This window comes from Oncorhynchus kisutch, unplaced genomic scaffold (assembly GCF_002021735.2).
Source record: "Oncorhynchus kisutch isolate 150728-3 unplaced genomic scaffold, Okis_V2 Okis01b-Okis20b_hom, whole genome shotgun sequence".
NCBI lineage: Eukaryota > Metazoa > Chordata > Actinopteri > Salmoniformes > Salmonidae > Oncorhynchus > Oncorhynchus kisutch.
Window position 1 is genome coordinate 11,949,018 of NW_022261978.1, and position 13,276 is coordinate 11,962,293.

Sequence of the window (13,276 nt, forward strand, 5' to 3'; positions counted from 1 at the left end):
TTTTTTTGTTACCCTTCCCCACATCTGTGCTTCGACACAATCCCCTCGACCTCATGGCTTGTTTTTTGTTTTTGTTTTGCTGAACTGTCAACTGTGAGACCTCGTATATAGACACGGGTGTATCTTTCCAAATCATGTCCAATCAATTCAATTTACCACAGGTGGAATCCAATCAAGTTGTAGAAACATCTCAAGGATGATCAATGGAAACAGGATGCAACCTGAGCTCAGTTGTGAGTCTCATAGCAAAGATTCTAAATACTTATGTAAATAAGGTATTTATGTTGTTTTAAAATATGCCTAAAAAACTGTTTTTTAGGTCCTCATTATGGGGTATGACACAGTACTATGGCAACACTAAGCATTAACCATTACTATGACGTCACAAAGCATGACGGATTACTATGGCAACACCAAGCGTGACAGATTACTATGGCAACACCAAACATGACAGATTACTAGTGCTCAGGAAGAATCATTATGCTTATATGGGGAAACACGAGTGAAAAATGTAGAGGAGAGGTGATTAAGGGAGTGGGAGCAGGTGTGGAGGGAAGGGGTGTGGCCTTTGGTAATTGGAGGCAATTAGAGTCATGTATGTAGGGGTGCCATAACCCTTCACAACAGTAAGTGTTGAAGATAATGGACCTATGTAATTAGTGCTGCACTCTCATGGAAGCCAATTGAGATTATATTGTCAACATTGGCTTAGCTAGGTTTTTTTAACAATGACTATTCTCGTTTATAATGTACATACTCATATTCAGGTCTAAGTCTAGAAATATTGTCTGTACATTTTTATGACATTGTTTTCGTTTGTTTCTAAACTCCGTTACCCACTAGTCAGCAGCAGGCGATGTGAGTCTTTCAGGTGGCGCTTCTTGGGTGACGTATAATCTAGTGGACGGGACACATCAACAACAACAACAAAGCTACCGATTCAACCCCTTCGGCAGCTTGCTAGCCAACATAAAACCGAAACATTGAAGTTCTTTTTAAACACAATCCTGTTAACGTATATACCAGTTAACTTAAAAGTAATTTGCTTGTTCAATTTGTTGAAATTGTTACTCAGCCTAGCACTAAGCTAGTCGCTAATGCAAACTAGCTAACATCCCCGACCATGAGCTCATTAAACTACTCCTCCCCTGCTAAAGAAGATGATGTCTGCTGGGCGGAGAGAGAAGCTCTGGGACTGAACATTGTCGTGAAAGAGGAGGATATTACAGTAAAAGGAGAGGAAGAAGCTTCCAGAACGATAAAGGAGGAAGATCATGTTACATTTGGAGTGGAAGAGGGGATAGAGGCTGTCACAGTGGAAGAGGAGTGGGTAGAAGATTTCAGAATTAAAAAGGAAGAGGAGGAGGTTGTTATAGTGAAAGAAGAGGAAGAACCTTCTAGCGTGGAAGAGGAGGCTATCTCAATAAAAGAGGAGGAGAAAGACGTTTTGGGAGTGAAAGAGGAGGAGGAGACTGAAAAAAATCTGATTAACACCAGTAAGTATAGCTTATTTTGTCCTGCAGGTGCGCACAAAAAAATAAATAACTTGTGGGGGACTTTTATTTTGACACGAGGTAAGCAGAGAGGAAGTGCGTCTCCAAAATACCCATGTTTGTAAAGTTGTTTAATAATATACTATCATATACAAAAGTATGTGGACACCCCTTCAAATTAGTGGATTCAGCTATTTCAGCCACACCTGTTGCTGACAGGTGTATAAAATCGAGCACACTGCCATGCAATCTCCATAGACAAACGTTGGGAGTAGAATGGCCTTACTGAATAGCTCAGTGACATTCAACATGGCACCGTCATAGGATGGCACCTTTCCAACAAGTCAGTTCGAAAAATGTCTGCCCTGCCAGAGACGCCCCGGTCTACTATAAGTGCTGTTATGTATTTTTATTTAATTGTGGATCCCCATTATCTGCTGCCAAGGCAGAAGCTACCCTTCCTGGGATATATTATGGATCCCCATTAGTTCCTGCCAAGGCAGAAGCTACTCTTCCTGGGATATATTATGGATCCCCATTAGTTCCTGCCAAGGCAGAAGCTACTCTTCCTGGGATATATTATGGATCCCCATTATCTGCTGCCAAGGCAGAAGCTACTCTTCCTGGGGTTTATTATGGATCCCCATTATCTGCTGCCAAGGCAGAAGCTACTCTTCCTGGGATATATTATGGATCCCCATTAGTTCCTGCCAAGGCAGAAGCTACTCTTCCTGGGATATATTATGGATCCCCATTAGTTCCTGCCAAGGCAGAAGCTACCCTTCCTGGGGTTTATTATGGATCCCCATTAGTTATACTATAAGGTATAGGGAGACACATAGTCCTTTTAATAGGTCCTTAATATTTCAGCTATAAGGTATAGGGAGACACGTAGTTCTGTGATAGGTCCTTAATATTTCAGCTATAAGGGAGACACATAGTCCTTAATTAGGTCCTTAATATTTCAGGTATAAGGTATAGGGAGACACGTAGTCCTTTAATAGGTCCTTAATATTTCAGCTTTAAGATATAGGGAGACACGTAGTCCTGTGATAGGTCCTTAATATTTCAGCTATAAGGTATAGGGAGACACGTAGTCCTTCATTAGGTCCTTAATATTTCAGCTTTAAGGTATAGGGAGACACGTAGTCCTGTGATAGGTGCTTAATATTTCAGCTATAAGGTATAGGGAGACACATAGTCCTTAATTAGGTCCTTAATATTTCAGCTACAAGGTATAGGGAGACACGTAGTCCTTCATTAGGTCCTTAATATTTCAGCTACAGGGTATAGGGAGACACGTAGTCCTTAATTAGGTCCTTAATATTTCAGCTTTAAGGTATAGGGAGACACATAGTCCTTTAATAGGTCCTTAATATTTCAGCTATAAGGGAGACACGTAGTCCTTCATTAGGTCCTTAATATTTCCCCTATAAGGGAGACACGTAGTCCTTAATTAGGTCCTTAATATTTCAGCTTTAAGGTATAGGGAGACACGTAGTCCTTCATTAGGTCCTTAATATTTCAGCTATAAGGGAGACACGTAGTCCTTCATTAGGTCCTTAATATTTCAGCTATAAGGGAGACACGTAGTCCTTCATTAGGTCCTTAATATTTCAGCTATAAGGGAGACACGTAGTCCTTCATTAGGTCCTTAATATTTCAGCTATAAGGGAGACACATAGTCCTTAATTAGGTCCTTAATATTTCAGCTACAAGGTATAGGGAGACACGTAGTCCTTAAATAGGTCCTTAATATTTCAGCTATAAAGTATAGGGAGACACGTAGTCCTTAATTAGGTCCTTAATATTTCAGCTACAAGGGAGACACATAGTCCTGTGATAGGTCCTTAATATTTCAGCTATAAGGTATAGGGAGACACGTAGTCCTTCATTAGGTCCTTAATATTTCTGCTATAAGGTATAGGGAGACACGTAGTCCTTAATTAGGTCCTTAATATTTCAGCTATAAGGTATAGGGAGACACGTAGTCCTTAATTAGGTCCTTAATATTTCAGCTATAAGAGAGACACGTAGTCCTTTAATTAGGTCCTTAATATTTCAGCTATAAGGTATAGGGAGACACATAGTCCTTTAATAGGTCCTTAATATTTCAGCTATAAGGTATAGGGAGACACATAGTCCTTCATTAGGTCCTTAATTTTTCAGCTATAAGGTATAGGGAGACACGTAGTCCTTCATTAGGTCCTTAATATTTCAGCTATAAGGGAGACACGCAGTCCTTCATTAGGTCCTTAATATTTCCGCTATAAGGGAGACACGTAGTCCTTAATTAGGTCCTTAATATTTCAGCTTTAAGGTATAGGGAGACACGTAGTCCTTTAATAGGTCCTTAATATTTCAGCTTTAAGGTATAGGGAGACACGTAGTCCTTCATTAGGTCCTTAATATTTCAGCTATAAGGGAGACACGTAGTCCTTCATTAGGTCCTTAATATTTCAGCTATAAGGGAGACACGTAGTCCTTCATTAGGTCCTTAATATTTCAGCTACAAGGGAGACACATAGTCCTTAATTAGGTCCTTAATATTTCAGCTACAAGGTATAGGGAGACACGTAGTCCTTCAATAGGTCCTTAATATTTCAGCTATAAAGTATAGGGAGACACGTAGTCCTTAATTAGGTCCTTAATATTTCAGCTACAAGGGAGACACATAGTCCTGTGATAGGTCCTTAATATTTCAGCTATAAGGTATAGGGAGACACGTAGTCCTTCATTAGGTCCTTAATATTTCAGCTATAAGGTATAGGGAGACACGTAGTCCTTAATTAGGTCCTTAATATTTCAGCTATAAGAGAGACACGTAGTCCTTTAATTAGGTCCTTAATATTTCAGCTATAAGGTATAGGGAGACACATAGTCCTTTAATAGGTCCTTAATATTTCAGCTATAAGGTATAGGGAGACACGTAGTCCTTCATTAGGTCCTTAATATTTCAGCTATAAGGTATAGGGAGACACGTAGTCCTTCATTAGGTCCTTAATATTTCAGCTATAAGGTATAGGGAGACACGTAGTCCTTCATTAGGTCCTTATTAATATTTCAGCTATAAGGTATAGGGAGACACGTAGTCCTTCATTAGGTCCTTATTAATATTTCAGCTATAAGGTATAGGGAGACACGTAGTCCTTCATTAGGTCCTTATTAATATTTCAGCTATAAGGTATAGGGAGACACGTAGTCCTTCATTAGGTCCTTATTAATATTTCAGGTATAAGGGGGTACATAGTCCTTAATATTTCAGCTATAAGGTATAGGGAGACACGTAGTCCTTCATTAGGTCCTTAATATTTCAGCTATAAGGTATAGGGAGACACATAGTCCTTAATATTTCAGCTATAACGTATAGGGAGACACGTAGTCCTTAATATTTCAGCTATAAGGTATAGGGAGACACGTAGTCCTTAATATTTCAGCTATAAGGTATAGGGAGACACGTAGTCCTTAATATTTCAGCTATAAGGTATAGGGGGGCACATAGTCCTTAATATTTCAGCTATAAGGTATAGGGGGCACATAGTCCTTAATATTTCAGCTATAAGGTATAGGGAGGCACATAGTCCTTAATATTTCAGCTATAAGGTATAGGGAGACACGTAGTCCTTAATATTTCAGCTATAAGGTATAGGGAGACACGTAGTCCTTAATATTTCAGCTATAAGGTATAGGGAGACACGTAGTCCTTAATATTTCAGCTATAAGGTATAGGGAGACACGTAGTCCTTTAATAGGTCCTTAATATTTCAGCTATAAGGTATAGGGAGACACGTAGTCCTTAATTAGGTCCTTAATATTTCAGCTTTAAGGTATAGGGAGACACGTAGTCCTTTAATAGGTCCTTAATATTTCAGCTTTAAGGTATAGGGAGACACGTAGTCCTTCATTAGGTCCTTAATATTTCAGCTATAAGGGAGACACGTAGTCCTTCATTAGGTCCTTAATATTTCAGCTATAAGGGAGACACGTAGTCCTTCATTAGGTCCTTAATATTTCAGCTATAAGGGAGACACGTAGTCCTTCATTAGGTCCTTAATATTTCAGCTATAAGGTATAGGGAGACACGTAGTCCTTAATTAGGTCCTTAATATTTCAGCTATAAGAGAGACACGTAGTCCTTTAATTAGGTCCTTAATATTTCAGCTATAAAGTATAGGGAGACACGTAGTCCTTAATTAGGTCCTTAATATTTCAGCTACAAGGGAGACACATAGTCCTGTGATAGGTCCTTAATATTTCAGCTATAAGGTATAGGGAGACACGTAGTCCTTCATTAGGTCCTTAATATTTCAGCTATAAGGTATAGGTAGACACGTAGTCCTTAATTAGGTCCTTAATATTTCAGCTATAAGAGAGACACGTAGTCCTTTAATTAGGTCCTTAATATTTCAGCTATAAGGTATAGGGAGACACATAGTCCTTTAATAGGTCCTTAATATTTCAGCTATAAGGTATAGGGAGACACGTAGTCCTTCATTAGGTCCTTAATATTTCAGCTATAAGGTATAGGGAGACACGTAGTCCTTCATTAGGTCCTTAATATTTCAGCTATAAGGTATAGGGAGACACGTAGTCCTTCATTAGGTCCTTAATATTTCAGCTATAAGGTATAGGGAGACACGTAGTCCTTCATTAGGTCCTTATTAATATTTCAGCTATAAGGTATAGGGGGGTACATAGTCCTTAATATTTCAGCTATAAGGTATAGGGAGACACGTAGTCCTTAATATTTCAGCTATAAGGTATAGGGAGACATGTAGTCCTTAATATTTCAGCTATAAGGTATAGGGAGACACGTAGTCCTTAATATTTCAGCTATAAGGTATAGGGGGGCACATAGTCCTTAATATTTCAGCTATAAGGTATAGGGGGCACATAGTCCTTAATATTTCAGCTATAAGGTATAGGGAGGCACATAGTCCTTAATATTTCAGCTATAAGGTATAGGGAGACACGTAGTCCTTAATATTTCAGCTATAAGGTATAGGGAGACACGTAGTCCTTAATATTTCAGCTATAAGGTATAGGGAGACACGTAGTCCTTAATATTTCAGCTATAAGGTATAGGGAGACACGTAGTCCTTTAATAGGTCCTTAATATTTCAGCTATAAGGTATAGGGAGACACGTAGTCCTTAATATTTCAGCTATAAGGTATAGGGAGACACGTAGTCCTTAATATTTCAGCTATAAGGTATAGGGAGACACGTAGTCCTTAATATTTCAGCTATAAGGTATAGGGGGGCACATAGTCCTTAATATTTCAGCTATAAGGTATAGGGAGACACATAGTCCTTTAATAGGTCCTTAATATTTCAGCTATAAGGTATAGGGAGACACGTAGTCCTTAATATTTCAGCTAAAAGGTATAGGGAGACACATAGTCCTTAATATTTCAGCTATAAGGTATAGGGGGGCACATAGTCCTTAATATTTCAGCTATAAGGTATAGGGGGGCACATAGTCCTTAATATTTCAGCTATAAGGTATAGGGGGGCACATAGTCCTTAATATTTCAGCTATAAGGTATAGGGGGGCACATAGTCCTTAATATTTCAGCTATAAGGTATAGGGGGGCACATAGTCCTTAATATTTCAGCTATAAGGTATAGGGAGGCACATAGTCCTTAATATTTCAGCTATAAGTTATAGGGAGACACGTAGTCCTTAATATTTCAGCTATAAGGTATAGGGAGACACGTAGTCCTTAATATTTCAGCTATAAGGTATAGGGAGACACATAGTCCTTTAATAGGTCCTTAATATTTCAGCTATAAGGTATAGGGAGACACGTAGTCCTTAATATTTCAGCTATAAGGTATAGGGAGACACGTAGTCCTTAATATTTCAGCTATAAGGTATAGGGAGACACGTAGTCCTTAATATTTCAGCTATAAGGTATAGGGAGACACGTAGTCCTTAATATTTCAGCTATAAGGTATAGGGAGGCACGTAGTCCTTAATATTTCAGCTATAAGGTATAGGGAGGCACATAGTCCTTAATATTTCAGCTATAAGGTATAGGGAGACACATAGTCCTTAATATTTCAGCTATAAGGTATAGGGAGACACGTAGTCCTTAATATTTCAGCTATAAGGTATAGGGAGACACGTAGTCCTTTAATAGGTCCTTAATATTTCAGCTATAAGGTATAGGGAGACACGTAGTCCTTAATATCTCAGCTATAAGGTATAGGGAGGCACGTAGTCCTTAATATTTCAGCTATAAGGTATAGGGAGGCACGTAGTCCTTAATATTTCAGCTATAAGGTATAGGGGGGCAAGTCACTCTAATGGTTCTGATTCTCCACATTTTATGTCCTTTATTATTACAACTAATGTCTGATTTCGTGACATTTGGTTGAAATCTTGACTTTCAGTTTCTTTTCAAATGATGAATCAAGACAACCAATTATAATTTGGATTTGGATTAAACAACCTAAGATGCTGACCTCAGGTTATTGAGGGATCTTTTCTGGATTAAACCTCAGAGGAAGACAGTTTTATCATGTGCATGTGTTATTCAGGTCCCTGTTTAGTATTTACCTAAATACACTGTTTGTCTTTGGCAGGAGAGAGATCACACTCTCACTCTGACAGCAGGAAGAGTACTTCAGGGGAACAAGACCTAGAGATGCCCAAACCAGTGAGACCACACCAGTGTTCCCACTGTGTAAAGAGTTTTAAGTGGTTATGTTACCTAAAAGAACATGAAAGAATACACACAGGAGAAAAGCCTTTCCAATGTTCCCAGTGTGATAAAAGTTTTACCCAATTAGGGAGCCTGAAAATACACGAGAGATCACACACAAGAGAGAAACCTTACCACTGTTCCCACTGTGAAAATACTTTTTTCTCATCAGGGGACCTGCTAAAGCATAAAAGAACACACACTGCAGAGAGGCCCTACCGATGTTCCCAGTGTGGAAAGAGTTTTATCCAGTTAGGGAACCTGAAAAGGCATTTGAGAACACACACAGGGGAGAAGCCCTACCACTGCTCATACTGTGAAAAGATATTTACCCAGCTAGTGAACCTAAAAAGGCATGAGAGGACACACAAAGGTGAAAAACCTTTCCAATGTTCCCAGTGTGAAAAGAGTTTTACAGAGTTTGGGAGCATGAAAAGACACGAGAGAATACATACAGGGGAGAAGCCTTACCACTGCTCCCAGTGTGAAATGAGATTTTCCTCATCATGGTGCCTAAAATCACACAAGAGGACACACTCAGGAGAGAAGCTTTTCCAATGCTCTCAGTGTGTAAAGAGTTATACCCGGTTAGGGGACCTGAAAAGACATGAAAGGACACACACAGGATGAGCCTCATCACCGCTCCCAGTGTTGCAAGGGTTTTATCTGGTTAGGGAGTCTGAAGAATACACTCTGAAGAGAAGCTTTACCACTGCTCCCACTGTGGATTTAAACTTACATGGTTAAAGCAACTGAAAGAGCATGTAATTCCACACCTGAGAGAAACCTTATCAATGCTCCCAGTGTGGAAAGAGATATGAAGTCAAATTATAAAAATCAGACTCAAAAATAAATGTGTTTTTTATTTCAACACATGACCTGAATATGGAGTATGTCAGAAAGAATGTAGATGCTCTGTGATTAAATTGCCCATTTCAAACTCACACTCTGTGTGTATCTGTGTGTGTCATTCCTGGAGCCCTACAGAGGGGTATACTACGACACGAGATAGAGGAGATGGTGGAATAGAGGAGATGGAGATAGATGGAGGAGATATTGGAGATAGATGGAGGAAATATAGGAGATGGAGATAGATCAAGGGGATATAGGAGGTGGAGATAGAAAGGGGAGATAGATAGATAGATAGATGGGGTAGAGGAGAGGGAGATGGAGATAGAGGAGATGGAGATAGATGGAGGGGTAGAGGAGATGGAGATAGATAGGGGGTAGAGGAGATGGAGATAGATAGGGGGGTAGAGGAGATGGAGATAGATAGATGGGGTAGAGGAGAGGGAGATGGAGATAGAGGAGATGGAGGGGTAGAGGAGATGGAGATAGATGGAGGGGTAGAGGAGATGGAGATAGATAGGGGGTAGAGGAGGGGTAGAGGAGATGGAGGGGTAGAGGAGATGGAGATAGATAGGGGGGTAGAGGAGATGGAGATAGAGGGGTAGAGGAGGGTGGGTAGAGAAGGTATAAGAGATAGAGAATATGTAGTTCGGAAGGTGTCCTTAATGTTATGTACACTCCCAACTGGTAAAAAAAATCTTAAGAAAAAAACATGAGTTGATCACCTGCAGTACCACCCTGGACCACAGGTTAGTACTCTAGGTAATGCAACGAGGCTACAGTTCAATCCAAGGGAGAAGATAGGCATTTGTGACATCATACTTTTTACATCAAATTGATTCAAACAAATAAACAAGATGAAATAACATCATGTGATTGTTCTGGGGAAAAACACAAAGTTGGGTCAACCCTTTAGACGGGTGCAAATTGTCCCGTGTGGATTGGGCGAAGATGTCAATGTTTCTAACAGAAGAAATATAAAAAGCACATGACCATGGTAGCAATTAAAAGATAACAATTTGGAGAGCATTGGGAAATTATCAGACCAAAGGTAGGGACTCTACGCTTCCCCTGACACAAGACTGAATCCAAACATTACAGTAGTGACGACTCCACACTGGGGATTTTGTGTGCCTTTTAGATTTACTGTAGTTTTTGTAGCATTTGTCAATAACAACCTCTGAAATACTGTGGATACCATTCAGTAGCATAAGAATATTCATGAACATTTTGGGGCAGGTGCAATGTTAAAAAAATAACAAATAGACTGCAAGCTTTTGAGTGAGAGGTCTACCTGTTGTCTCCAAGTGGCCACACACTTCTCTAAACTGTGCACAGTTCCTAAGTCATTCCATTGCACTTTTATGACTCAAGGAAAGAGCCTTCAACTATGAAATGGAGCTTTTTGGAGCTCTCCTAGTTGTGCTGTTGAGGACCTGAAAGGTTGTAGTTTTCTGTTTGGAACACAGCCCTACGTCCCCACAAACACACAGTATCTGTTGTTTACGGGAATCCCAACAAAAATTCCATTATGAAATCATAATCAGGTGGGCCACTATTGACAACTTATTCTATTGCCAACATGACCAGCTAATATATAAAATAGGGTCTTACAGTGTGAGGGCTTTGATTTACAGCATGCCTCTTGATTTACAGCAAGCCTCTTGATTTACAGCATGCCTCTTGATTTACAGCATGCCTCTTGATTTACAGCAGGCCTCTTGATTTACAGCAGGCCTCTTGATTTACAGCAGGCCTCTTGATTTACAGCAGGCCTCTTGATTTACAGCAAGCCTCTTGATTTACAGCAGGCCTCTTGATTTACAGCAAGCCTCTTGATTTACAGCAAGAGTCTTGATTTACAGCAGGCCTCTTGATTTACAGCAGGCCTCTTGATTTACAGCAGGCCTCTTGATTTACAGCAAGCCTCTTGATTTACAGCAGGCCTCTTGATTTACAGCAGGCCTCTTGATTTACAGCAGGCCTCTTGATTTTACAGCATGCCTCTTGATTTACAGCACGCCTCTTGATTTACAGCAGGCCTCTTGATTTACAGCAGGCCTCTTGATTTACAGCAGGCCTCTTGATTTTACAGCATGCCTCTTGATTTACAGCACACCTCTTGATTTACAGCAGGCCTCTTGATTTACAGCAGGCCTCTTGATTTACAGCAAGCCTCTTGATTTACAGCAAGCCTCTTGATTTACAGCAGGCCTCTTGATTTACAGCAGGCCTCTTGATTTACAGCAGGCCTCTTGATTTACAGCAGGCCTCTTGATTTACAGCAAGCCTCTTGATTTACAGCAGGCCTCTTGATTTACAGCAGGCCTCTTGATTTACAGCAGGCCTCTTGATTTACAGCAGGCCTCTTGATTTACAGCATCCCCCTCACTCAGAAAACACATCTAATGCAAACGTTTACGGGAGGGATCATGTAGTTTCCATTCAGGTCTTTCTGCCTAAACAAACCCTGTTTGTCTTTGGCAGGAGAAAGACCAGACTCAGTGAAACCCCAGCCAGAGACATCCAAACCAGCTAGACGAAACCACTACTCCCAGTGTGAAAAGAGTTTAACCATTGGGGGCCTGAAATCACATAATAGAATAAACACAGGAGAGAAGACTTTCCAATGTTCCCAGAGAAATCATTTTATTATGGAGTTATGGAGCCTGAAAACACATGAGTTGACACACACAGGAGAGAAGCCTTGAAAGAATCCACACAGCAGAACAATATATCTTTCTCCCAAAATATATTTACCTAGTCAGGGAACCTGAAATATCACCAGGGAAGAGTGTGGAAAGAGATTTTGCATCTCACATACAGTGTGTTCAGAAAGTATTCACACCCCTGGACTTTTTCCACATTTTGTTGTGTTACAAAGTGGGATAATCATGTATTTAATTGTCTTTTTAGTATTTCAACTAAATACTCTGTAATGTCAAAGTGGAAGAGAAACAAATAAATGTCTTGATTAGATGAGTATTCAACCGCCTCAATCAATAAATGTCTTGATTAGATAAGTATTCAACCCCCTCAATCAATAAATGATAGAATCACCTTTGGCAGCGATTACAGCTGTGAGTTTTCTGGGTAAGTCTCTTAAGAGCTTTGCAAACCTGGATTGTACAATATTTGCACATTATAATTTTTTTTAATTCTTCAAGCTCTGTCAAGTCTTGCCATCGATTTTCAGGCCGATTTAAGTCAAAACTGTAACTAGGCCACTCAGGAACATTCAATGTTGTCTTGGTAAGTAACTCCAGTGTGTCTTGGTAAGTAACTCCAGTGTGTCTTGGTAAGTAACTCCAGTGTATATTTGGTAAGTAACTCCAGTGTGTCTTGGTAAGTAACTCCAGTGTATCTTGGTAAGTAACTCCAGTGTGTCTTGGTAAGTAACTCCAGTGTGTCTTGGTAAGTAACTCCAGTGTATATTTGGTAAGTAACTCCAGTGTATCTTGGTAAGTAACTCCAGTGTATCTTGATAAGTAACTCCAGTGTATATTGGTAAGTAACTCCAGTGTATATTTGGTAAGTAACTCCAGTGTGTCTTGGTAAGTAACTCCAGTGTATATTGGTAAGTAACTCCAGTGTATATTGACTATTTCTCGTTGGCTGGCCCTCGCTTCATACTCGTCGCCAAACCCACTGGCTCCATGTCATCTACAAGACCCTGCTAGGTAAAGCCTCCCCTTATCTCAGCTCGCTGGTCACCATAGCATCTCCCACCTGTAGCACACGCTCCAGCAGGTATATCTCTCTAGTCACCCCCAAAACCAATTCTTTCTTTGGCCGCCTCTCCTTCCAGTTCTCTGCTGCCAATGACTGGAACGAACTACAAAAATCTCTGAAACTGGAAACACTTATCTCCCTCACTAGCTTTAAGCACCAACTGTCAGAGCAGCTCACAGATTACTGCACCTGTACATAGCCCACCTATAATTTAGCCCAAACAACTACCTCTTTCCCTACTGTATTTAATTTTAATTTATTTATTTATTTTGCTCCTTTGCACCCCATTATTTTTATTTCTACTTTGCACATTCTTCCATTGCAAAACTACCATTCCAGTATTTTACTTGCTATATTGTATTTACTTTGCCATCATGGCCTTTTTTGCCTTTACCTCCCTTCTCACCTCATTTGCTCACATTGTATATAGACTTGTTTATACTGCATTATTGACTGTATGTTTGTTTTTACTCCATGTGTAACTCTGTGTCGTT

General features: G+C 39.9%; 1 protein-coding gene across 1 annotated transcript; it reads left to right on the forward strand.

The window, feature by feature from the left end:
* The first annotated feature begins 640 nt into the window (after positions 1-640).
* Positions 641-9,145, forward strand: LOC116359019 (zinc finger protein 239-like). The gene is made up of 2 exons (XM_031811656.1): positions 641-1,496; positions 8,083-9,145. Exons 1-2 carry the CDS (start codon positions 1,124-1,126, stop codon positions 8,829-8,831), a joined length of 1,122 nt encoding a protein of 373 aa, XP_031667516.1. The 5' UTR covers positions 641-1,123; the 3' UTR covers positions 8,832-9,145.
* Positions 9,146-13,276: the final 4,131 nt, after the last annotated feature.